The 26,803-nt window shown below is 38.3% G+C and overlaps 1 protein-coding gene across 1 annotated transcript in view; it reads left to right on the plus strand.

Moving 5' to 3' along the window:
* The window catches only part of LOC126152796 (Down syndrome cell adhesion molecule-like protein Dscam2), a 189,620-nt gene that overhangs the window by 50,703 nt on the left and 112,114 nt on the right, over positions 1 to 26,803 (plus strand). Inside the window, exon 6 of the mRNA XM_049916029.1 lies at positions 22,394 to 22,822. Within this exon, the coding sequence (XP_049771986.1) occupies positions 22,394 to 22,822 (429 nt within the window). The remainder of the gene's footprint in view (positions 1 to 22,393; positions 22,823 to 26,803) is intronic.

Consider the following 26,803-nt stretch of genomic DNA (forward strand, 5'->3'; position numbering starts at 1 on the left):
TGGTTATTTGCAACAGTCTCATCTCTCATTTCTCTTCTTCTTAGGTGCCTCCTTCTTCTTTCTTTCTTTCTTTTACCAGTTGAGATTTCTTGTTCCTGTTCTTTTCATTCTCATTCTCGATAGATTTTATGCTATCTTCCTTTTCATTGGCTTCTGAGTATCCTGGATAATTATCAACCTTCATTTCCATTCTTATGTATAGAATTGTAACTTTATCTTCCTCAGCTAATGATTCTTGTACTTGAATATCTTGCCCTTTAAGATTTACATCACCATCTTCACACCATTTCCATCACTTTTTTCCTGCAAATAGCTGTTACTCTCAAAATAAATATAACTGAATCTTACCCACTTTCATGGATAATATTACTCTCACTGTCACACCAATTTTTATTCTCCACTTGAGTTTGATCTTCTATATTACTTAATTCTTCACTAATGCTTACCAATGTGTTGATACTTTCTTCTTCTTCTTCTTCTTCTTCTTCCACAATTTATTGAACAAATAGTCATCTTATACTTTCTGTTTCCTCTAAATTATCCAGAAACTTCAGTACTTCCTTATACCCCACTGCTTGGAGTAATTCCTCATTATGTTCTTTACTAGAACCCTTAGCCTATAGTATATCTAGTCCGATATCAACTTCATCCCATACATCAACTATGTTTTTACCATCCCTATTTACACCAATCAATTTTATACTTCCCTTTAATTCATGTACATCAGTAGTACTATTTTGTACTATACATTTACGATGTACTTTGTTTTCCTGTACTAAATTCTCTTTCTCCTTTAACATTTGCATTACATAAATACACATATTTTGGACCAGCATCATGGCAGGTCCTTACTTATAGTGTCTTTCATTTTCCTTATTGTTCTCATTGTATATTTCATTGTAACAACCCTGTCTATTTACATCCCTTCATTCTTCATTTCAAAGAATATAACTTTTTCAACCCCCACCACTGATTCCTCTTCTTCCTCTCGTACCATTGTCATAACAGTGATTAGATATCATAGTGACATGTCCTACGTTACCATCATTCCTCCAATAGCTCATTTCATTGTTGCTGTTAAAAGCTCATTTTTTGCATTATCAATACAATCAACCAAGATTAAAAAATTCTTCACAGTTTCAGAACATGGTATTATTAAAACCTGCTTGATGCTACTTGGTAACTTGATATACAACATTTCATTTATCTCTTATACATCCACATCTACATCTACATCTGTACTATGCAAACCACTGCGAGGTGTATGGCATAGGGTACATCCCACCACACCAGTTATTAGGGGTCCTTCACATTTCATTCACATATGGAGTGCAGGAAAAATAATTGTTTGAATGCCTCTGTGCGAGCAGTAATTATTATAATCTTATCACCATGATCCCTATGTAAGCAATACATGGGGGATTATAGTATATTCCTAAAATCGTCATTTAAAGCCAGTTCTTGAAACTTTGTTAATAGGTTTTCACAGGATAGTTTATCTCTATACTCATGAGTCATCCAGTTCAGTCCCTTCAGGATCTCCATGACACTCTCCTACAGATCAAACAAACCCGTGACCATCTATGCTGCCCTTCTCTGTATAGATTCAGTATCCCCTGTTAGTCGTATTTGGTACAGGTCCCACACACTTGAGCAATGTTGTAGAACTGGTTGCATTAGTGATTTGTATAGCAATCTCTTTTGTAGACTGATTGCGCTTCCCTAGTAAACCAAAGTCTACCATGTGCTGTACTGAAGACTGAGCCTAAGTGATCATTATATTTCATATCCCTTCAAAGTGTTAAACCAAGGTATTGGTATGAATTTGCTGATTCCAACAATGTCTAATTGAGATTAGAGTCATAGGATACTACATTTTTTCATTTTGCGAAGCGCACAATTTTACATTTCTGAACATTCAATGCAATCTGCCAGTCTTTACACCACTTTCAAGCCTTACTGAGAGCTGACTGAATATTTATGCAACTTCTTTCAGATAGTACTTCATAATAGATAACTTCCATCATTTGCAAAAAATCTGAGATTACTATTAATATTGCCTGCAAGGTAATTCATAAAAACATTTTATTAATATAAAACACGAACAGTTCCCTCGGGCATAGCTGAAGTTGCTTTTACGTCTTACAATGATTCTCCATCCAAGATAACATAATGTGTCATCCCTACTGAAAAACCCTCAATGCAGTCACAAATCACACTTGATACCCCACATGGCTGACAATAAGCTTTCAGCACGTCACGTGAGAAAAGTGCGAGGTGGGTTTCACATGATCCATGTTTTCAGTATCCATGCTGGCTGGCATTGGGCTCAGAATATGTTCTATGATTCTGCAACAAATCAATGTCAGGGATATTGGACAGTAGTTTTGTGGATCACTGTTTCTACCCTTCTTGTAGACAGGCGAGACCTGTTCTTTCTTCTAGATCTGGGTGCGGGTTTGAGGGATCTACAATAGATTATAGAAGAATTCATTATAGAAGAAGAGTAAATAAAATGGAGAGAGCGTATGGAATAATTAGGAATGTCTACAACAAAAGGTGTCTGTCTAAAAATTTGAAGATACAACATTACAACACAGTAGTAAAACCAGAAAGTCTTTATGCAAGTGAATGTTTAGTACTGAACTACAAATTACACAAACTTGAAGTCCTAGAAAGAAAAATCATTTGAAAAATACTTGGACCACCAAAAAATACAGAGGTATTGAAATTAAGAAGCAATGAAGAAGTTTATCGCAACATAGAAAACATAAATGAAACACTACGAAAGAGGCCACTCCTATTTTTTGGACACTTATACAGAATGAACAGCAACAGGTTAACCAAATAGATTTTTAAACATCTTTGGGACAAGAAGTCAACAATAGCCTGGGTTCAAGAAGTTAGGAAAGATTTGGAAAGAAACATCATAAGGGAAAAAGATGCAACAAAAGAGAGAGTTTCAAGAGGAAAGTGTTAAAAAGGGAAGGATTCCAAGGCAGAAGGGAGAAGAAGACAGGGTCAAAATGGTCTGAGGAGAGAAAAAGGATACATAGTGAAAATATGAAAGAATAATTGAGGAAAAAGGAAGAACAACAGACAAGGAAGCATTGAAATTGGTGTGTGGTCCTTAGATGACCCAAACAAATAAAGAAAGAAGAAGATTATAGTTAGAAGAGGAGCTAACTCAGCCACAAATTCAGTATAAAATCTGACAGGGATTCCATTGAACCCTGGAGCTTTGTTAAATTTGTTTCATTGACACTAATACTTATTTCATACATATTTTCATGGTATGAGGTTTAAATTGAGGAAATTCTCCTGGGTTTTCCTTTGGAAAGGAACATTTGAAAACAAAGTTAAGCATTTCAGTTTTTGCTTTGCTATCCTGTTTTATTGGCTAGGGATGTGACACTATTTTTGGTGCCACTAACAGTCTTTAAATATGACTAGAATTTCTTTGGTGCTACAGCAGTCATTGAAGGCATCACACATTGCAGTTTTTACAGCCATTCGAGTTTCATTCATCATTTCTCTATCTCTAGCCCTATGCTTTGTTTTACATCTATTATGCAGTAATCTCTGTCCCTTTAGACGTTTCTTTACAGTGACTATACCATGGAGTTTCCCTCCCATTATGAACTGTTCTACTGGGTACATATCCAGTGCATGATCAACTATTCTTTTAAACTTGAGCCATTGTTCTTCTCTGTGCTCCTGCCCTGTGCTGAAAGTTTCAAGTTCCTCACTGAGATATGACACTATTATTTTTTTATCTAGTTTACTAAATATATATATCTTTCTGCTTGTTTTAGTGGTCCTTTGTACTTTGGTAATCATTGTTGCCACAACCACAACATGATCACAGATACCATTTTTGGTGTGGACATCCTCAAACATCATCCTCAAAGATGTCAGATCTATTTGTTGCCATTAGGTCCAATATACACTCCTGGAAATGGAAAAAAGAACACATTGACACCGGTGTGTCAGACCCACCATACTTGCTCCGGACACTGCGAGAGGGCTGTACAAGCAATGATCACACGCACGGCACAGCGGACACACCAGGAACCGCGGTGTTGGCCGTCGAATGGCGCTAGCTGCGCAGCATTTGTGCACCGCCGCCGTCAGTGTCAGCCAGTTTGCCGTGGCATACGGAGCTCGATCGCAGTCTTTAACACTGGTAGCATGCCGCGACAGCGTGGACGTGAACCGTATGTGCAGTTGACGGACTTTGAGCGAGGGCGTATAGTGGGCATGCGGGAGGCCGGGTGGACGTACCACCGAATTGCTCAACACGTGGGGCGTGAGGTCTCCACAGTACATCGATGTTGTCGCCAGTGGTCGGCGGAAGGTGCACGTGCCCGTCGACCTGGGACCGGACCGCAGCGACGCACGGATGCACGCCAAGACCGTAGGATCCTATGCAGTGCCGTAGGGGACCGCACCGCCACTTCCCAGCAAATTAGGGACACTGTTGCTCCTGGGGTATCGGTGAGGACCATTCGCAACCGTCTCCATGAAGCTGGGCTACGGTCCCGCACACCGTTAGGCCGTCTTCCGCTCACGCCCCAACATCGTGCAGCCCGCCTCCAGTGGTGTCGCGACAGGCGTGAATGGAGGGACGAATGGAGACGTGTCGTCTTCAGCGATGAGAGTCGCTTCTGCCTTGGCGCCAATGATGGTCGTATGCGTGTTTGGCGCCGTGCAGGTGAGCGCCACAATCAGGACTGCATATGACCGAGGCACACAGGGCCAACACCCGGCATCATGGTGTGGGGAGCGATCTCCTACACTGGCCGTACACCACTGGTGATCGTCGAGGGGACACTGAATAGTGCACGGTACATCCAAACCGTCATCGAACCCATCGTTCTACCATTCCTAGACCGGCAAGGGAACTTGCTGTTCCAACAGGACAATGCACGTCCGCATGTATCCCGTGCCACCCAACGTGCTCTAGAAGGTGTAAGTCAACTACCCTGGCCAGCAAGATCTCCGGATCTGTCCCCCATTGAGCATGTTTGGGACTGGATGAAGCGTCGTCTCACGCGGTCTGCACGTCCAGCACGAACGCTGGTCCAACTGAGGCGCCAGGTGAAAATGGCATGGCAAGCCGTTCCACAGGACTACATCCAGCATCTCTACGATCGTCTCCATGGGAGAATAGCAGCCTGCATTGCTGCGAAAGGTGTATATACACTGTACTAGTGCCGACATTGTGCATGCTTTGTTGCCTGTGTCTATGTGCCTGTGGTTCTGTCAGTGTGATCGTGTGATGTATCTGACCCCAGGAATGTGTCAATAAAGTTTCCCCTTCCTGGGACAATGAATTCACGGTGTTCTTATTTCAATTTCAAGGAGTGTATTTCCATCATGAATGGGGTTCCTAACTATCTGTTCCAGGTAGTTTTCAGAAAAGGCATTTAGTAATGTTTTGCAGGATGTCTTATCATGCCCACCACTAACGAAACTGTAATTTTCCCAATTAATTGTTGGATGATTGAAGCCTCTACATATAATTACAGTATGATTGTGGAACTTATTTATAAGTGAACTGAGGTTTTCTCTAAAGTTTTTGATTACATCTAGAGATGAGTCTGGTGGGTGATAGAAGGACCCAGTTATCATTTTGTGCCCACTCCTGATACTGAGTCTTGCTCAAACAGTCTCACATGCAGCTTCAATTTCTATCTCAATGGATCTGAGTTTCTTGTCTACTGTGACAAATACACCACCACAATTTCACATTTGCCTATCCTTTCGACATACACTTAAATTTTCCCCAAATATCACTGCTATCAATTTTAGATTTCAACCAGCTTTCTGTACCTAGTATTATGTGAGCCTCACTTCTTTCCACGGGCGTTTCGAACTCTGGAACTTATTACAAATGGTTTGGCAGTTAACCATTGGGATTTTAATACTCTCATCTCTGGGAGGCATTTCTTTCAATTTTACACTGATGCTTTGAAGTTTCCTACAGATATCATTATATAGACTTAGTGGAGAGTTGCCTAATCTAAGAAAAACCCCTTGTGTGCACACCACACACTGTCAGCTACCTGAGTAGCAGCCTCTGATGTGCGGTGCACACCTGATACATTTGTGGGGCTCCATAGTTCTCAACCCTGTGGTGCAACTCCAGGAAGTGACAATGTAGCTTGTCACAGAACCTTTGAAATCTTTGGTTCAGTCCTTCCACTTGACTCAGAACCAAAGGGCCACCATCAGTTCTGGGGACAATGCTGCAATTGCTTTGTTGAAACTTCATGCACAGGGCTGGTCTTCTCAACCTTCTCTGCCAGTCACTGAAATGATGCAACTATGACCTCAAGAGTCCAGACAACAGGCATAACTTGTTCCAACCCATGACACAGTCTGTAACTGATTGCACTCTGTTCCCTCAATAGCTGTTGGAATAGTCTCTTCAACATGTTGAGTGAGGCCTCCAGGCATACATACTGAATGCACCTTGTAATGGTCGCCTGGTCGTAGATATTGCTAATTGCTATAATCGCACTATTTCACTACCATTTACGGAGCTTGTTAGCACTTGATGTTAGGTTGGCGCCATTAAAATGCATTGTAGTAATCACTGCTGCTTGCTGGATCGCTGCTGTCTCGCTGTTGATGCTGGCTCTAAATCTGGTTGTCTAGGGTTAAAAACATGAGGTCCCGTGTTTTTTATATGCTTTTGATGATAAAGAACGAGCAAAACCAACAAATATGTAAACTTCAAATATTTATTACTCTGGTGGCCATCTTAATTCCACTGTCCACCAAAGACCATGACACAACACAAAGTAATACTTCTGTTACATGTTCTTTGCATTGTTTATCCACCTCAAACAATAACACACAAACACACTTTAGCAAAGTGACATTCTGACTGCCTCCCGACCATTCTTGCTGCTTGTATTTATAACATTGTCAAAGAACTACTAAAAAGAGATATAGTTTACAAGTCACATGTACATCTGTTATCATAATTTGTGCAGAAAAGTTATTAATTTGCATCGAGTGACATAATTTAACATGTTATTAAAATGACAGACAGATTTGTTGACTTGACAGAATAATTCTTTGTTACAAAAGGCCGTTTTTTAGAAGTTTGTCAATTGACTTCTCTAATTTGCATAAATAAGTAATTAACATGAATTATTAAGAATTACATTGGTTTTCGTCTAAAATAGGATTGATTTCGTGAATACTGAGTGAAAACGCTCCTAGTGAACAAATAGGTTTCACTGGGTGATTTTTATTTAAGGAGATCCAAAATACCTAAGTTGTCCACTATTTTTCGTACTTCATATTAATTATTTAAGATGAACTTAGTGTTTTTACATGATGACATTTGCTGTATCAGTGATCAAGTGATATAAACTTTTGTGTGGGTCAGTTATTCAGTATAATTTAATGGGTTGACTGTTTATGCAGACATGTTATGCAATCATTGTTAACATACACAATAACTTTTCTATAATCATAAATACTCATTAAACTGGTTGAATTTGGAGGGTATCGCATATTTCGGTACAGTAAAGCCTTTAATATGTTCCGTTACAATACCCCCCTCGGGTAATATCATTTACAGAATGTTAATGATATTAGCCGACTAGGATGAATGTGTCAAATGGTTAAAATTTGGAAAAGTACTACTATTTTTTTTTTTTTTTTTTTACTATGCATAATGTGTATGTATGCAATGACCGTTACACCGTTTCAAAATGACTTTTTCCTGCAAATATTTTAGTTGTGTTGTTTCAAATGCACTTTGTGTTATGTTATTCAGTATGACAGCATAATAAAAATAATTAGTAATATATGAAAGTAAAAAAAAATGTTAATCTTTGCTCCCAGTGAGCCACATGGAAAATGATCAAAAACAGACACAAATATATCACATGCGATTTTAAGGTATATAAAAAATATATGTAAATTATTTCAAAGTCAGTACTCATTGAGTCACAGATTAATCAAGATAATAGAAGGAACATAAACATATTACATAGATGGACAGGTCTTATGTCCATAGGAAAATATTGCAACTGCCTGCTCTTTTTGAGCCACATAAAAGAAATGAAAACAAAGAACATAATTATAAGTATGGACATGATATATAAACACAAACACTTGAGAAGTCACATGTATGAATATAATATGCATTTAAAAAAAAAAGGAATTATTTAAAAACTTGTCTCCCATTGAGACGCATAGTCAAGACAGTACAAGAACATATTAATACTAAAATTGGACACTTAAATTGGTCACAACATAACACAAACATCAAACTTGGTGAACATCTGATTAGCTGTAGAAAATTGTACACAAATCTTATGCCTAAGAACACAATAGTAACAAATTGATGGGTCTTGCACAACAATTTTTTCATTGTCTTTTATTTGGTGCAAATATGTCCCATATTCAACAATACAAAAGGAAAGTAATAAATGTTTGTCACCTTCTTGCCCGTTGCAAGTAAATAAGATGTCTCAAAATTTAATATTCAATAGTGACAATAAAAATATAAAAACATTCTCTCAGAGATCTGGAACTTTTCGAGGGTCTGTAGGATGAGTGGTAGTTGCTATTTGACACACCCAGTAAAAATCTTTGCTGATAACATGCTTTATGGAAAATGGGTAAGTAACTGTATTCAAACAGGGAAATGTGCTTAATCATGTTTATATGGTTTCAATTCAGTGATGTTTCTTAATCCAAATAACCTTCTTGATCGGGGAAAGATAAGTCTATATGCATTAGGATGTGGGCTTTCTTTTATTTCAAATGGACAAATGTCAATGTTTACTTTAACATATGGACAACCTAGCTCAACATCTTTGTCTATTTCAGTATTTTCAAACAATAGATCATTTTCAATTTCTTTAGTTCCTAAGTCTAATGTCTCTTTCCTACACTTAGACACATCCCTCTCTGTTTGCAAAGCATTGACATTTAAACATAAACCTTTGTTTTCATCAGTTCCTTTTAACACTGTGTTGTCACTCAACAAACTACTGTTTTCACCCCCTTTTTTATATAGTCCACTACGGATTCTTGTCCACCATGTAGGATACAAGGTTGCACTTACCTTTGCTAATTCTTTCCAAAAGGCATCTTTGTTTATACAGTTTCCATAGTTGTTCCACAAAACTTCTAAAAACTTTTCCCCTTTTTCTTGAAAACATGCATTTACATTCCATCTTTTTATATTTTCTTTAATATTATTATTATTATTATTATTACCATTCTCATAGATTAGTGTTTCATAGTTCCCAATAGGCAATAGCTTGTCCTCAGATACACATTCCCTAGTCTGCATTTCACTTACATTAACCTCATTATTACCCATGTTTGTCACATCACTTACCTTTACCTCATCATCACTTTTCAATTCTACAAATACTTTTATTTCTTCCTCCACACTCTCATCAACAACATCACTTGATTTAGGATCATTATTTAAATGTCCCTCTATTTCTTCTTCCTCCTCCTCCTCCACAACAACCCATCTTCAGTTTCCCCCCTATGTATCTGAATCTCAGCAATTGAGTCTTTGGCTCCATTACACACTTCGTCATCCCCCTTCTTATCAAATAAACCCCCCAAAATAGATTCTATTTGTGGTGTGTCTGACTTGTTATTAACACCAGTATCTTTTTCAGCCCAACTATGGAACTCTGCAATACCTTCAACTTCTGCACTTTCACTAACTACCTGTGCTTGAACACTGTTTTTATTAACTGTATCACTTTTACTCATAGTATCCCAAAACCTTTTATTAAATTCTAATTTATTCATTCTAACAACATCAGTATTTTCAGGGTACTTACTCTTTACATTGTATCCTCTCTTTTTCCAGTTTCGGTTATGTGTTGTCCTATCATAATATTGTCTAGCCCCAAAACTACGGACATCTAGTGGGACTGTCCACCGTTTCCCGGCTGGTTCCCTCAGTCTGTTCGTTTGTAGTTGTCGTTTTGTTCACTAGTTTCAGCAAACCCCCTTCTATCTTGTTCTCTTCCCCAATACCTATTTCTATCATTCCTGTTATCTCTCCTCCATCCTCCCTCCTGTGTATTGTTTCTGAAATCATTTTCATATCTCCTATCTCCCCTATTTGGAGCATTAATTCCAGAATTTTCAAAGTCTCTCCTCCCATAATAATCCTGTTCCACCCCCCATACTGGTTGTTGCCAGAGCCAAAACTTTGGTTATTTTCTCTTTCTAAGGCCCTATCTAATCTATCTACAAATTTCAAGAACTCTTCAATTGAATCGTCTGGTCTATGGACCAATTCCCACTGCAGTCTCTCTGGTAACCTTCTTTTTAAAACATCAATTTGTGTCATAATATCAAAAGAGTTATTCAAGTGAGCAAGCTTTCTCAATTGATCTCTGCAAAATTTTTGCATTCCTCCTACTTTCCCTCTATACACTGGTCCATTTAGAAATTCTGACTTTAATCTGGCTTGTATGGATTGTGACCAAAATTTGCAAATAAATTTAGCTTCAAACTCTTCGAAAGTATTCCAAGAATCATTATTCTCATTTGCCCAGGATAGGGCCTCCCCTTCTAGAAGCCGTTTTACTAACTTAATTTTTATGTTATCTGACATTCCTACAACAAACATATCCTTACATTGGTGAATAAAGTCAATAGGGTGCAGATTTTCACCAGGAAAGCATTTCACTTGGATGTGCCCATACATTGTATTTTGACTGTAAATCGTTTGTTTGGACATCAATGCGTCCTCCAATTGTGTACATTTAGTGTGTATATTTTCTACTTTAGTATCTACATTAGTGGTATACAGGTTGTATTCTTGTTTACGGTTTTCTGATGTTTTGTCTATTCTCTGATCTAATCTTTCAACTTCAGTATGTACTCTGTTGTAGATGACAGCAATGCTGTCTGTGTTAGCTTGTATGTTTTCATTTAAACTTTCAACTTTAACTTGAAATTCTTTTCTGAAGTGTATCAACTGTTCTCTAGTGTCCTTACTGAGGGTAGTTTTAATTTCCTCACACTTCTCATTGAGATGAGTACTTAATAGATCAAAATCCAAACTTAACTTATCCAGTCTATCTGTGAGTTTCAAACTTACTTGTTCAATTGATTGTTTAAGTTGCGAGCTTATTTGAGTTGCAAACCCTGCTAGCCACTCTGTTAAGTTTAATTGTTCACCATCCCCTGGTTCAATTTTTACATTTCCTACGATCTCATCACTATCAGGTAGAGACATGTTAACTAATAATTATTTTAAATGACAACAACAACAAAATACTTTGTTATGTGTAGTTATGCTATGATGTCGTGATCGGTGTTCCTGTTGGCTTTCTTCACTTCTATTCGGTTTTATCGAAGCTGAAGTCTTGATTGATGAATTCCATTGACATAATCCAGACGTTAATCTTCCGAGCGGCATAGTCGCACAAACACACTTTATTTATTTATTTATTTTTGACATATTTTTCACTGTTGCCACACTGCACAAATAACTTTTTTGGAATGATAAGCACTTACGAAATTTATCACTGCACTATTATCATCAATACACTTAAAGATCCCGGACGAGCCCCCACTTTTGTAATGGTCGCCTGGTCGTAGATATTGCTAATTGCTATAATCGCACTATTTCATTCCCATTTACGGAGCTTGTTAGCACTTGATGTTAGGTTGGCGCCATTAAAATGCATTGTAGTAATCACTGCTGCTTGCTGGATCGCTGCTGTCTTGATGTTGATGCTGGCTCTAAATCTGGTTGTCTAGGGTTAAAAACATGAGGTCCCGTGTTTTTTATATGCTTTTGATGATAAAGAACGAGCGAAACCAACAAATATGTAAACTTCAAATATTTATTACTCTGGTGGCCATCTTAATTCCACTGTCCACCAAAGACCATGACACAACACAAAGTAATACTTCTGTTACATGTTCTTTGCATTGTTTATCCACCTCAAACAATAACACACAAACACACTTTAGCAAAGTGACATTCCGACTGCCTCCCGACCGTTCTTGCTGCTTGTATTTATAACATTGTCAAAGAACTACTAAAAAGAGATATAGTTTACAAGTCACATGTACATCTGTTATCATAATTTGTGCAGAAAAGTTATTAATTTGCATCGAGTGACATAATTTAACATGTTATTAAAATGACAGACAGATTTGTTGACTTGACAGAATAATTCTTTGTTACAAAAGGCCGTTTTTTAGAAGTTTGTCAATTGACTTCTCTAATTTACATAAATAAGTAATTAACATGAATTATTAAGAATTACATTGGTTTTCGTCTAAAATAGGATCAATTTCGTGAATACTGAGTGAAAACGCTCCTAGTGAACAAATAGGTTTCACTGGGTGATTTTTATTTAAGGAGATCCAAAATATCTAAGTTGTCCACTATTTTTCGTACTTCATATTAATTATTTAAGATGAACTTAGTGTTTTTACATGATGACATTTGCTGTATCAGTGATCAAGTGATATAAACTTTTGTGTGGGTCAGTTATTCAGTATAATTTAATGGGTTGACTGTTTATGCAGACATGTTATGCAATCATTGTTAACATACACAATAACTTTTCTATAATCATAAATACTCGTTAAACTGGTTGAATTTGGAGGGTATCGCATACTTCGGTACAGTAAAGCCTTTAATATGTTCCGTTACAACCTGAAGTCCTTTCCCGTCCCTTTCTGCCATTTGCCCGAGGGCAGTACATTCGAACTACCAATGCTCAATAGACCCCCTTCCATTTCATATTGGTCTCCTCTTGACACCAGACAAAACAGCTTCCCAAAATAGGTGAAGTGGGTTTCTGTGAAAGACAGCACCCCAGACTTGTTGGTTAGGGGGCTCAGTACAACACACTAAGTCCTCCCTTATCCCCATCCACCCTGTACAGGACACCCAGATGTACCATTGACATACCACTTGCAGTCAGGTGGGTGAGTATTGACAGATCCTGTACTTTTAGCAGGATCCATGGAAGAGGAATGTATTACAAGGCAGTGAGCAAACTCCTATAAAGTAAACCTGTTGACTATTTTTTAATCTGTTGAGCTATAAAGTTGCCAATACCCTATAGTAATTGAAGCAAGTACACAAAACAAGATTTCTATAAAGGCAGTGCAAAAACTGTGGTGAAAATTACTAGTTCCCTAAAACATTTTGAGGTTGATAATAGGTGTTAGCAAACTCAAAAACAGGGTTAATTTATGATAAATAGATATTATATAGGTCTACTCCTCCTTAATGGAAAACTAGCTATAGCACAATATTTTAGAATATCTGCTACAGTAACTAAATAACAAACACCTATTTATTACAAATTGCTCATAGATTACGGAAAGGACAACAGTACCTTCTGAAAATTCTCAAAAATGCATATTTATTTGCACTGATAATATACTGAATATCAGGGGTAGTGTATTCTTTGGCAGAACTGTGTACCACAAATGCTGATTTACTTTTAAATAAGTTATGCATGTAAAACACTCATACTGGTAATTTATGAAAATATAGTTCTGTAAGCATCCAAAAATCCTCAAAAATAATGAATTACCTCTTTTCATGTTCACTAGTTTGCCCTTTCAACCTGTCCTTTAATTTGTCAAACTGCCCTTCTACCTTTTCCTCCTTTCCATGGATCTCCTCAGAACTTGTATTAATTCCAGTTTCCATTTTCATCAGTTTTTTTGTCATTTCCTCATGTACTTCCTTCCTCACTTCAGTAGTTTTGTTACCAATCTCATTCTTAAGGTTTTCTAAGCTCTTCCTTCATTACTTTTTTTGACTGTTTAGTGACCATATCCTACCTTTCATTAGTTTCTTCAATCTTCTTGACTATGTTTTTGCTAAAATTGTCTGTCTTCTTATTGGCTCTGAGCACTATGGGACTTAACTTCTGACATCATCAGCCCCCTAGAACTTAGAACTACTTAAACCTAACTAACCTAAGGACATCACACACATCCATGCCCGAGGCAGGATTCGAACCTGCGACCGTAGTGGTCGCACAGTTCCAGACTGTAGCACCTAGAACCGCTCGGCCACTCCGGCCAGCAGTCTTCTTATTGATGCTCTCAAATTCTCTAAGTAGCTGCTGTATTTCTGTATGACAGTCCTGTGTTTTCTTACAAAGCTGCTGATGCAGCATTTGCATCATAAATGCCATTACCTCTGTAGGTAGCTCCCCTCTTCTAGGTCTTACTTTATCCACATGTACACAGTCTACTTCAGGGTTCCACTATTTCCATATTTTAATAAGTTTCTTTTCCTCTTTCTTTTAACTCTGTTGTGCTTCCATCTTCAGAGTCTCTATTAATCATCCTTTCTTACAATTTTTGTTCTGTTGTCCTTCCTGGATGCTCCACTTTCTCAACCATTACATTCTCTGCCTTTGTCACACTAGCTCTCTTATTTCATCCATTATTCACTATGACCATCACTGACATATCATTTCCCTCCAACTGATCTTTCACAGATTTCAAATTACTGTCATAAATTCACTCAAACTGCTTTTCAGTCACTAATAATTAAACCACTTTTATGTTATTATTATTATTATTATTATTATTATTATTATTATTAGCATCATCAATATCATTATTCTTAAGTCAGATTCAGATTGTGGACTAACAGATACTAAATGTCAAACCATGCGATACTATCAAAAATGAACATCTTTTCATTCTTTCAGTTAACTATAGAAGTCTACATCTACATCTACGTGACTACTCTGCAATTCACATTTAAGTGCTTGGCAGAGGGTTCATCGAACCACAATCATACTATCTCTCTACCATTCCACTCCCGAACAGCGCGCGGGAAAAACAAACACCTAAACCTTTCTGTTCATGCTCTGATTCCTCTAATTTTATTTTGATGATCATTCCTACCTATGTATATGCATATTTGATGATCATTCCTACCTATGTATATTTTCGCATTCGGAAGAGAAAGTTGGTTACTGAAATTTCGTAAATAGATCTCGCTGAGACAAAATACGTCTTTGCTTTAATGACTTCCATCCCAACTCGTGTATCATATCTACCACACTCTCTCCCCTATTACGAGATAATACAAAACAAGCTGCCCTTTTTTGCACCCTTTCGATGTCCTCTGTCAATCCCACCTGGTAAGGATCCCACAACGCGCAGCAATATTCCAACAGAGGACGAACGAGTGTAGTGTAAGCTGTCTCTTTAGTGGACTTGTTGCATCTTCTAAGTGTCCTGCCAATGAAACACAATCTTTGGCTCACCTTCCCCACAATATTATCTATGTGGTCTTTCCAACTGAAGTTGTTCGTAATTTTAACACCCAGGTACTTAATTGAATTGACAGCCTTGAAAACTGCACTATTTATTGAGTATCGAATTCCAACGGATTTCTTTTGGAACTCATGTGGATCACCTCACACTTTTCGTTATTTAGCGTCAACTGCCACCTGCCACCTGCCACACCATACAGCAGTCTTTTCTAAATCACTTTGCAACTGATACTGGTCTTCGGATGACCTTACTAGACGGTAAATTACAGCATCATCTGCGAACAACCTAAGAGAACTGCTCAGATTGTCACCCAGGTCATTTATATAGATCAGGAACAGCAGAGGTCCCAGGACGCTTCCCTGGGGAACACCTGATATCACTTCTATTTTACTCTATGATTTGCCGTCTATTACTACGAACTGCAACCTTCCTGACAGGAAATCACAAATCCAGTCGCACAACTGAGATGATACCCCATAGGCTCACAGCTTGATTAGAAGTCGCTTGTGAGGAATGGTGTCAAAAGCTTTCTGGAAATCTAGAAATACGGAATCAACCTGAGATCCCCTGTCGATAGCGGCCATTACTTCGTGCGAATAAAGAGCTAGCTGCATTGCACAAGAAGGATGTTTTCTGAAACCATGCTGATTACGTATCAATAGATCGTTCCCCTCGAGGTGAGTCATTATGTTTGAATACAGTATATGCTCCAGAACCCTACTGCAAACCGACGTCAATGATATAGGTCTGTAGTTCGATGGATTAATCCTACTACCCTTCTTAAACACTGGTGCGACCTGCGCAATTTTCCAATCTGTAGGTACAGATCTATCTATATGTTTGCTAAGTAGGGAGCTATTGTTTCAGCGTAATCTGAAAGGAACCTAATCGGTATACAATCTGGACCTGAAGACTTGCCTGTATCAAGCGATTTGAGTTGCTTCGCAACCCCTAAGGTATCTACTTCTAAGAAACTCATGCTAGCAGCTGTTCATGTTTCAAATTCTGGAATATTCCATTCATCTTCCCTGGTGAAGGAATTTCTGAAAACTGCATTCAATAACTCCGCTTTAGCAGCACAGTCGTCGGTAACAGTACCATCGGCACTGCGCAGCGAAGGTATTAGCTGCATCTTGCCGCTTGTGTACTCTACATATGACCAGAATTTCTTCGGATTTTCTACCAAATTTCAAGACAATGTTTCGTTGTGGAATCTATTAAAGGCATCTCGCATTGAAATCCGTGCCAAATTTCGCGCATCTGTAAATTTTAGCCAATCTTCGGGATTTTGCGTTCTTCTGAACTTCGCATGCTTTTTCCATTGCCTCTGCAACAACGTTCAGACCTGTTTTGTGTAGCCGGCCGATGTGGCCGTGTGGTTCTAGGCCCATCAGTCTGGAACCGCATGACTGCTACGGTCGCAGGTTCGAATCCTGCCTCGGGCATGGATGTGTATGACGTCCTTAGGTTAGTTAGGTTTAAGTAGTTCTAAGTTCTAGGGGACTGATGACCACAGATGTTGAGTCCCATAGTGCTCAGAGCCATTTTTTGTTTTGTGTACCATGGGGGATCAGTTCCATCTCTTACCAATTTATGAGGTATGAATCTCTCAAATGCTGTTGCTACTGTATCTTTGAATTTGAGCCACATCTCGTCTACATTTGCATAGTCTGTTCGGAAGGAATGGAGATTGTCTCTTAGGAAGGCTTCTAGTGACACTTTATCCGCTTTTTTAAATAAAATTATTTTGCGTTTGTTTCTGGTAGATTTGGAAAAAATGGTATTGAGCCTAGCTACAATGACCTTGTGATCACTAATCCCTGTATCAGTCATGATGCTCTCTATTAGCTCTGGATTGTTTGTGGCTAAGAGGTCTAGTGTGTTTTCGCAACCATTTACAATTTGCATGGGTTCATGGACTAACTGCTCGAAATAATTTTCGGAGAAAGCATTTAGGACAATCTCGGAAGATGTTTTCTGCCTACCACCAGTTTTGAACAAGTATTTTTGCCAACATATCGAGGGAAGGTTGAAGTCCCCACCAACTATAACCGTATGAGTGGGGTATTTATTTGTTACGAGACTCAAATTTTCTCTGAACTGTTCAGCAGCTATATCATCGGAGTCTGGGGGTCAGTAGAAGGAGCCAATTATTAACTTAGTTCGGCTGTTAAGTATAACCTCCACCCATACCAATTTGCACGGAGTATCTACTTTGACTTCACTACAAGATAAACCACTACTGACAGACACAAGCACTCCACCACCAATTCTGTCTACTCTCTCTTTCCTGATCACCGTCTGAGACTTCGTAAAAATTTCTGCAGAACTTATTTCAGGCCTTAGCCAGCTTTCTGTACCTATAACGATTTCAGCTTCTGTGCTTTCTATTAGCACTTGTAGCTCAGGGACTTTCCCAGCACAACTACAACAATTTACAACTATAATTCCGACTGTTCCTTGATCCAAGCACGTCCTGTATTTGCCATGCACCCTTTGAGATTGCAGCCCACCCCGTACTTTCCCAAGGCCTTCTAACCTAAGAAACTGCCCAGTCCATGCCACACAGACTCCACTACCCGTGTAGCCGCCAGCTGAGTGTAGTGAACTCCTGACCTATTCAGCGGAACCCGAAACCCCACCACCCTATGGCGCAAGCCAAGGAATCTGCAGCCAAAATGGTCGCAAAACCATCAGAGCCTCTGATTCAGACCCTCCACCAGGCTCTGCACCAAAGGTCCGCAGTCGGTTCTGTCAACGATGCTGCAGATGGTGAGCTCTGCCTTCATCTCGTAAGCTAGACCGGCAGCCTTCACCAAATCACATAGCCGCTGGAATCCAGAGGGAATTTCCTCAGATGCAAAGCGACACACGTCATTAGTGCCGACATGTGCCACCACCTGCAGCTGGCTGCACCCTGTGTCCTTCATGGCATCTGGGAGGACCCTTTCCACATCAGGAATGACTCCACCCGGAATGCACACAGAGCGCACACTGGATTTCTTCCCCTCCTTAGCCGCCATATCCCTATTATGCGCCTAACATTGGATCTCCCAACTACCAATAAGCCCACCCTCTGCTATTGCCCGGACCTTGAAGGCTGAGAATCATCCTCTGAAACAGGGCAGGCAGCTGCATCTGGCTCAGCCAAAGGCAGTGCCTGAAACCTGCTTGTCAGATGCACCGGGGAGGCTTTCTGATCAGCCTCCAGGGACATCTTTTGCTGCCTGCCACGCCTTGGAACGACCTCACAATCAACCACAGGTGAGGGCTCAGCCCCACTGCAGACAGCAACTGGGGCAACCACAGCGGCAGACTGATCTGGGGACAGACAGGACGAGGTTGACATCTCCATGATACCCAAGCCCGGCTCCCCACAGTGGTGCCCATTGGCAACAGCCTCAAGCTGCGTGACCAAAGTCAGCGCCGCTTGCAGCTGTGAGCAAAGGGATGCCAACTCAGCCCTCATCTGAACACAGCAATCACAGTCCCTGTCCATTCTAATCGATGTTGAACGACAGTTACTGAAACACGAGTCCATGCCTAGATAACACTAGGGAAACACGCAAAGAATGCATGAACTAACCTGTACAAATGCCTAACGACTGCACTACAATCTGACTGATTTTACGATTACAGTAACTAAAACTCGAAATTACACCTCCTATATGAAACTCACACACAATTTAAGTAAGAATCTACGAAGTAAACACTAATGCATGATGCTACAACTCTCAAATACCATAGTACACCCGAAATTTATGAATTAAACAATGCAAGTACCCAAAAACATGCAAAGAAATTAAGAATGGAACTATGTAACAAATAAGTAAGCTAGTGGTATGCGACTTGCTGCTGGCATCTGCTTATCCAACTGTGGCAGGGAGCACACTGGCTGTGACCAACCAACACTGGCCGTTCAAAACAAAAACAGAAGACAAAAACAGAATACAGATGACTACGCGAATTTACAGTGTTCCTATGTTGCTTTAATTTTTCAGAAACTTGATAGCATGGTTTTTGTAACTGTTAAAATTTTGAAGTAATTGCCAAGCATTTTACTTTAACTAACAGTTAAAAACAAGTTCAAAAGTTATCCAAAATTTACTCATTATAATTCAAGCAAATATACTGCATTATTAACACCCCTCACAGCTACCAGACTCTTCCCATGTTCCTGTATGCTTTACTTTCTTTTACAGTTACCAGTTTCTTTGCAAAAGAGCTAAGTTAAATAAATACTCTGCTAGTTAAAGTAAAATGCTTGTCAATTACTTCAAAATTTTAACAGTTACAAAATCCATGCTATCAAGTTTCTGAAAAATTAAAGCAACATAGGAACACTTCTATAGTTAATTTCTTCAAGACTGTAGTTTTCTTTATGAGCATAAACACCAAAATTAAGGGAACTTCTGATGGTCATCAACGCTAAATTTCCATCTATGTGATTTTGTTACTTTACATCTGTAATTATGTTGACAACATTTAATATTCAAAAGCTAATGGTACTTCAAATTCACTTCCTTCAAAAAACAAAGTGAAATAGCCAATCACTTTAGTTTGTTATCTAGTGCAGCCCTTCAGTGACAAAAATGGAAGTTTTCCATTTGTGACTTATAAATGTCTTATTCTGTTTCAAACATCTTGTCTTTGCTGTATTACTGAAGGTAATAAAAGTCAACCATGATGGGAACTTTTAGTGTTTTGAGTAATGTTTAATTTTATTGGTGAAATAATGGTTCAGAACATTTAAGTGTATAACATCTTTTACTATTTTAACCAGAGAAATAAAATGTTATAGTCATTACCTTCAAATGTTACAAAAATAATACATTTAAAAAATATGAGTACATTTTGTAGTAGAGGGGCCCAAAATTCAGGAGCATTACGAGCCCTACAACACCAAGCACTGAGGGGACATGTCATGGGATATCTCTTAATATCATATTGGACCTCCTTTTGCCCAGTGTAGTGCAACAGTTTGATGTGGCATGGACTGAACAAATGGTTGGCAGTCACCTGCAGAAATATTTAGCCTTGCTGCCTCTATAGCCATCCATAATTGTGAGATCGTTGCCGGTGCAGGATATTGTGTACAAACTGATCTCAGTTATGCCCCATAATTGTTTGATGGGATTCGTGTCAAATGATCTGGGTGGCCAAATTATTTGCTTGAATTGTCTGGAACATTATTCAAACCAATCAAGAAAATGACACTAGCTTTATGGGGCCTGCACCACTCATCTGACCAAGCCATGTTTTTCCAGTCGTCTATCATCTAACTGATACGGTCACGAGCTAGGTGAGGCACTGCATGTGATATCATGCTGTTAGCAAAGGCACTTGCATTGATCATCTGTTGCCATAGCCTTAGTGCCAAATTTCACTACACTGTCCTAACAGACATGTTTGTTGTAGGTCCCACATTGATTTCTGCAGTTATTTCATGCAGTGTTAATTGTCTGTTAGCACTGACAACTCTACGCAAATGTCACTGCTCTCAGTCATTAAGTGAAGGCCATTGGTCACTGCATTGTCAGTGGTGAGAGGTAATGCCTGAAATTTAGTATTCTCAGCACACTCCTGTGGATTTCAGAATACTGAATTTGCTAATGATTTCCAAAACAGAACATTCCATGCTTCTACTGCCAACAACTGTTCTGGATTCAAAGTCTGTTAATCCCCATCATGCAGCCAAAATTATGTTGGAAATCTTTTCACATGAATTACCTAAGTACAAATTACAGCTCCACCTATGCACTACCCTTTCATAACTTGTGTATGTGATAATATCGTCATTTGTATATGTGCTTGCATGTGGCATATATAAGGAGTAACAGTCTAAGCCGGCTTCAGTCGGCTTCAGTCGGCGTGCAGCAGCGCGTACAGCAGCATCATACTATTATTTGAGATGCCACCATATAGAAGAAGATATAGACGTTCCCGTCTAACTGTTTATAAGGCCTTAGAAGATCTTGAGGTCAAAGTTGCTAACAAAGGAGCACAAGTTATTTTGCAAGGTCCATCTGTGTTTTGTGGGTGCATTATTAATTTTACACTTACCCAATTAGATGCACATCAAGCTGGCAATGGTTGGATTACAGTTGCTGTTGTTCGTTATAATGGCAATACAGTGAATAAAGTTACTGGTTTGGAAGCATTTAATGCAAGAGATGTTATAGCTTATCGGACTTTTCATGTTGGAGAAGTTTTTAATAGAGACTTGGGCGTCTCCTACTTCATATCTAACCAGGCATTTTCGTTCAGAACAAGAAATCATCGTAAAATAAGTGAACAGGAGAGTGTATGTCTGTGGATGAAAGGTGCTGGAAGATGTGCTAAAGTACAAGTCACTGGAGATGTAACACATTATTATAGAAATTAAAATAAAAATTCTCTTATCCTTTCCCTTAATCCTGTCCCACATTGATTTCTGCAGTTATTTCATGCAGTGTTAATTGTCTGTTAGCACTGACAACTCTACGCAAATGTCACTGCTCTCAGTCATTAAGTGAAGGCCATTGGTCACTGCATTGTCAGTGGTGAGAGGTAATGCCTGAAATTTAGTATTCTCAGCACACTCCTGTGGATTTCAGAATACTGAATTTGCTAATGATTTCCAAAACAGAACATTCCATGCTTCTACTGCCAACAACTGTTCTGGATTCAAAGTCTGTTAATCCCCATCATGCAGCCAAAATTATGTTGGAAATCTTTTCACATGAATTACCTAAGTACAAATTACAGCTCCACCTATGCACTACCCTTTCATAACTTGTGTATGTGATAATATCGTCATTTGTATATGTGCATATCAATATCTTATAATATTTGTCACCTCCATGTAAACTGGCAATGATAAATGTTTAGTTTGAAGTATCAGATGGAACTAGAAGGTATCTGCATCATTATAATTTCTGCCAATCATGATTTATAATAGATATTCACATAATGGATACAGGGAATTTTGTATTGTGCTGTTTAAATGACATTGAAACTGCTAATTCAATATATAGATTTACTGAATAAATAAAGTTCAAAACATAAAAGTCAAAAGTACCACAGGCTAAATACTTATGTGAATATTTGCTTCTTTCTCCAGTTCCTGCAAGATTTTCCACATCTCTTCAGAATGTGACTGTTGCTAAAGGTGGGACAGCTGCAATTGATTGTGTGGCAAGAGGTGACAAGCCGATAACAGTAAAATGGTTTCATGGTGGGGATCTGTTTGAGGCACATAACCATCCAAGGGCTGATGTCAGTGAAGAAAGCTTGGAGTTCGGTATCCACTCAAGAATAACACTGAAAAATGTTCTTCGAAATGATACTTCAGCATTCTTGTGTCATGCAGATAACCAATATGGGAATGATCAATCAGAGATCTGGGTCATTGTTCAAGAAGTTCCTGAGCCACCTGGAAATCTTCATGTACTCAACTTTAGTAGCAGAGCTGTAAATCTCACATGGGAGCAACCTTACAGTGGCAACAGTCAAATCACTGTATATACTATTCAGCATAAGCACAAATTAGGTAAGTTTTTGGTTGGATCAAGAGACTGATTATGCTGCAAAAACATGTACAGAAAATTACCTACAGATGTTATAGGACTTGTCAAAACAATTCCACTAGAGGTTTCAGTGAAATTCTGGATAGACTAATGTTGTAGGCACATAAATAAACACATCTGTGATGAACATTTTGGCCCTCACTTAAACATTGCCGTAATGTTTTATAGCCACCCAGAAACCATATCACCACATATCTTACAAAAAAGTTCAAAAAATTTGTAATATTAATTAAAAGTTTAGTAAGGATTGGTTCACTTTATTTGTCCATCAGCAGACAAAAATAAGTACAACAAAATAGACAAGAATTTCGTAACAATATCATTATCAGTGTGTCATCCAAAATTTATGTTGAAATTTATTAACTACTGTATCTTAGTAACATTTTTGGATTAGAGCATATTACAGACTTCTTGCTCATATGAAGCTGTCTATAAGGACTTAGTAGACTCAATTATACTTATGTGATATAATCCTTGTTAGCCTCGGATTTAATGTTGTGTTTGCAACATTCAGTAAAAAGTGCTTATTGCCAGATATGCCAGTGACAAAAACAATGGACCTGTTGCAGAGAAATTTTTTCTCGTGGTGTTCTTGATCTGATGAAAGACTATTCAGTCAACATAGTTTTAAGCTTCTGGTCAAAGATTAGGAATGATTGGTCTAGATGCCAAGAAGTTCAGTTAATCATTGGAAGTGGAATTATCCATAATGGTTACTAATAGCCTCACTGTTGGACCTTTTAATCATAAAACTAACCAACTAACCTGACACTATTGTCATGGGAGCTTCCAAAAGTAATCTTCTGTGCTGTTATAATCTTAATGTGTTGGTATACACTTTCACATCTTATCATATTTGAGTTTCCTTTTGAACGCACAGCTACATATAAACTGCTTGTACTCAAGCTTGTCAAAAATGAATGGAATGGCACCATTATATCACTTGAACAATATATTCCAACAGCAGTCTAATAATCCTGGTTGCCAATTCATTAGTTCTACAGTTGTACAGAAACAATACCTTCTTTGATTAATCACATCAGAGCATATTAATACCACAGGAACTTTGGCTTACATCTCATTATTATATCTAAAAATTATTTTCCACACTGCTCCACATCTGGCACTTCTGTGAATAATTTAATAAAATTATCATGTTCATACAGAAGTAGGAAATGCTGGTAGAATATAAAGATATAAACGAATAAACATAGTCGCCCATTGATTATTGGATACAGTGAATGGTTGGTACATGCAAAAACAAGAACTATAAAATGGTTTCCTGTGTTACCCAAATTTCTAATGATACGTAGTAAATGTTTTCCTTAAATGCAGCAGTGATTAGAATAAACTTCTTCATAGTAAACACACAAACACACACACACACACACACACACACACACACACACACACAGACAGAGAGAGAGAGATTGTCCTTGTGATCTTGTGATCCACTTGAGCCCTATTGTGCTTATAAATTGGCAATATGTTTCAGAGTACCACTCTGTGACAATGAAGCTGTTTGTGGCTGTGAATTCTGAAAGAGAACACAAATGATACATTGTGCTACTATGTTCCAGATCTCGTTTTTATGCCTATACACCACTCAAAAACTCAACTCTGAAAAGAGTAGCATTTTTGTTCTGCTCTAATAACATTTGTAATTCTTTGTCTTGGTCAAGTTTTTCCACATTTTGCAGTATTTTCACTTCTGTTTATTGTATTCTTCCTTTCCTATGACAAGTTGCTAATTATGAGCCAGATGTTTTTTAATGTCGTTAAAAATTGTGTGGGATACAATGAAGTTTTAATTGTTGAGACTGACAGCTACCTATTAAATAAAAAATAAATAAAAAAGGTTAATCTAAATTAAAGTATTAGTTGAGTTTTCATGCTAAAATTTTGCTGATGATATTCATGCTGTATCTTTAGTTAATACATATACATTTCCTGTGATAAGAATTATTTTAAGTGCAATTTGATGATAAAGAAACTATTGAGTAACAGAAACAAAGGATGATCATCCATATAGCCCTGATACGTCATATAACATCCAAAGTACATCTGAAAAGTTTTGTGAACAGTCTTTTAATAAGAAAGAAAACAAGAGTTACAAAGAAAAGACCTTTACTTGCCTTCAAAGTAATCACCATTAGTCACAACACACTTCTGATATTGGTTGTAAAGCTGTTGGAAACTGTCAGCAAACACTTCTTGTTGATTCACTCAAAGCACCGTGGTCACATGTTGCTGGATGTCTGCAATGTCTGCAAATGTTCATGAACAATACTGCTTACACTGTGTTTGCATATCTTCAACTCTTCTGGTCTCATTCTAAAAGGCACCTGCTGATCATCACACTCATCCATTGTTGTCTGGGATTGTACATATTGACCTGAATACGGATATTCCTCAACATCATCATTTCCACCTCTAAAGCATTCAAACCACTGAGACATACACTTTCTTCTCACTGCTTCAACACTATACACTTGCACTAGCATTCTAAGAGTGTCTGCCACTGTTTTCTGTAATTTAAAGCAAAACTTCATGTTAATGCATTATGCAATTTTGCAATGACCCTAGTGTGATGGATGGTCAGGCTGTCTTTGACTACGAGAGCAGAACAGATGAAGATAAGCAAAGACAGTGCAAGCACTGTAGTTCATGAACACTTGAAGCCATTGGTGTTTTGATGTTAGCACACTTATTTCTGTTCTCTTGGAAAAGTATGGCTATCTTGTGCAGAGTATTCATTTGTAAATAACTTAATTGTTTTATCTGGCTTCATAGTGTGACAGCTTTTATTCATCCAACAATTACTTCATGTTGTTGTTGTTGTTATGGTCTTCAGTCCAGAGACTGGTTTGATGCAGCTCTCCATGCTACCCTATCTTGTGCAAGCTTCTTCATCTCTGAGTAACTACCACAACCTACTTCCTCCTGAATCTGCTTAGTGTATTCATCCCTTGGTCTCCCTCTACAATTATTACCCTCCACATTTCCCTCCAGTAATAAATTAGTGATGGCTTGATGCCTCAGAACATGTACTACAAACCAATCCCTTCTTCTAGTCAAGTTGTGCCACAAATTCCTCTTCTCCCCAATTCTATTCAGTATCTCCTCATTAGTTATGTGATCTACCCATATAATCTTTAGCATTCTTCTGTACCACCACATTTTGAAAGTTTCTATTCTCTTCTTGTCTAAACTATGTATCATCCATATTTCATTTCCATACATGGCTACATTCTGTACAAATACGTTCAGAAATGACTTCCTGACGCTTAAATCTATACTCAATGTTAACAAATATCTCTTCCTCAGAAATGCTCTCCTTGTTATTGCCAGTCTACATTTTATATCCTCTCTACTTCAACCATCATCAGTTATTTTGCTCCCCAAATAACAAAACTCATCTACTACTTTAAGCTTCTCATTCCCTAACCTAATTCCCTCAGTGTCACCTGATTGAATTAGACTACATTCCATTATCCTCATTTTGCTTTTTTTATGTTCATCTTACATCCTCCTTTCAAGGCACTGTCTTATTACATTCAGCTGCTCTTCCTGGACCGTTGCTGTCTCTGATAGAATTACAATGTCATCAGCAAACCTCAAAGTTTGTATTTCTTCTCCATGGATTTTAATTCCTGCTGCAGATTTTTCTGTTGTTTCCTTTACTGTGTGCTCAATATACAGATTGAATAACATAAGCAATAGGCTACAAATATGTCTCACTCCCTTCTCAACCACTGCTTCCATTTCATGCCCTTCGACTCTTATGACTGCCATCTGCTTTCTGTACAAATTGTAAATAGCAGTTCGCTCCCTGTATTTGACTCGTGTCACCTTCAGAATCTGAGAAAGAGTATTCCAATCAACATAGTCAAAAGCTTTTTGTAAGTCTACAAGTGCTAGAAAAGTAGGTTTGCCTTTCCTTA

The sequence above is a fragment of the Schistocerca cancellata genome, chromosome 2, assembly GCF_023864275.1.
Source record: "Schistocerca cancellata isolate TAMUIC-IGC-003103 chromosome 2, iqSchCanc2.1, whole genome shotgun sequence".
NCBI lineage: Eukaryota > Metazoa > Arthropoda > Insecta > Orthoptera > Acrididae > Schistocerca > Schistocerca cancellata.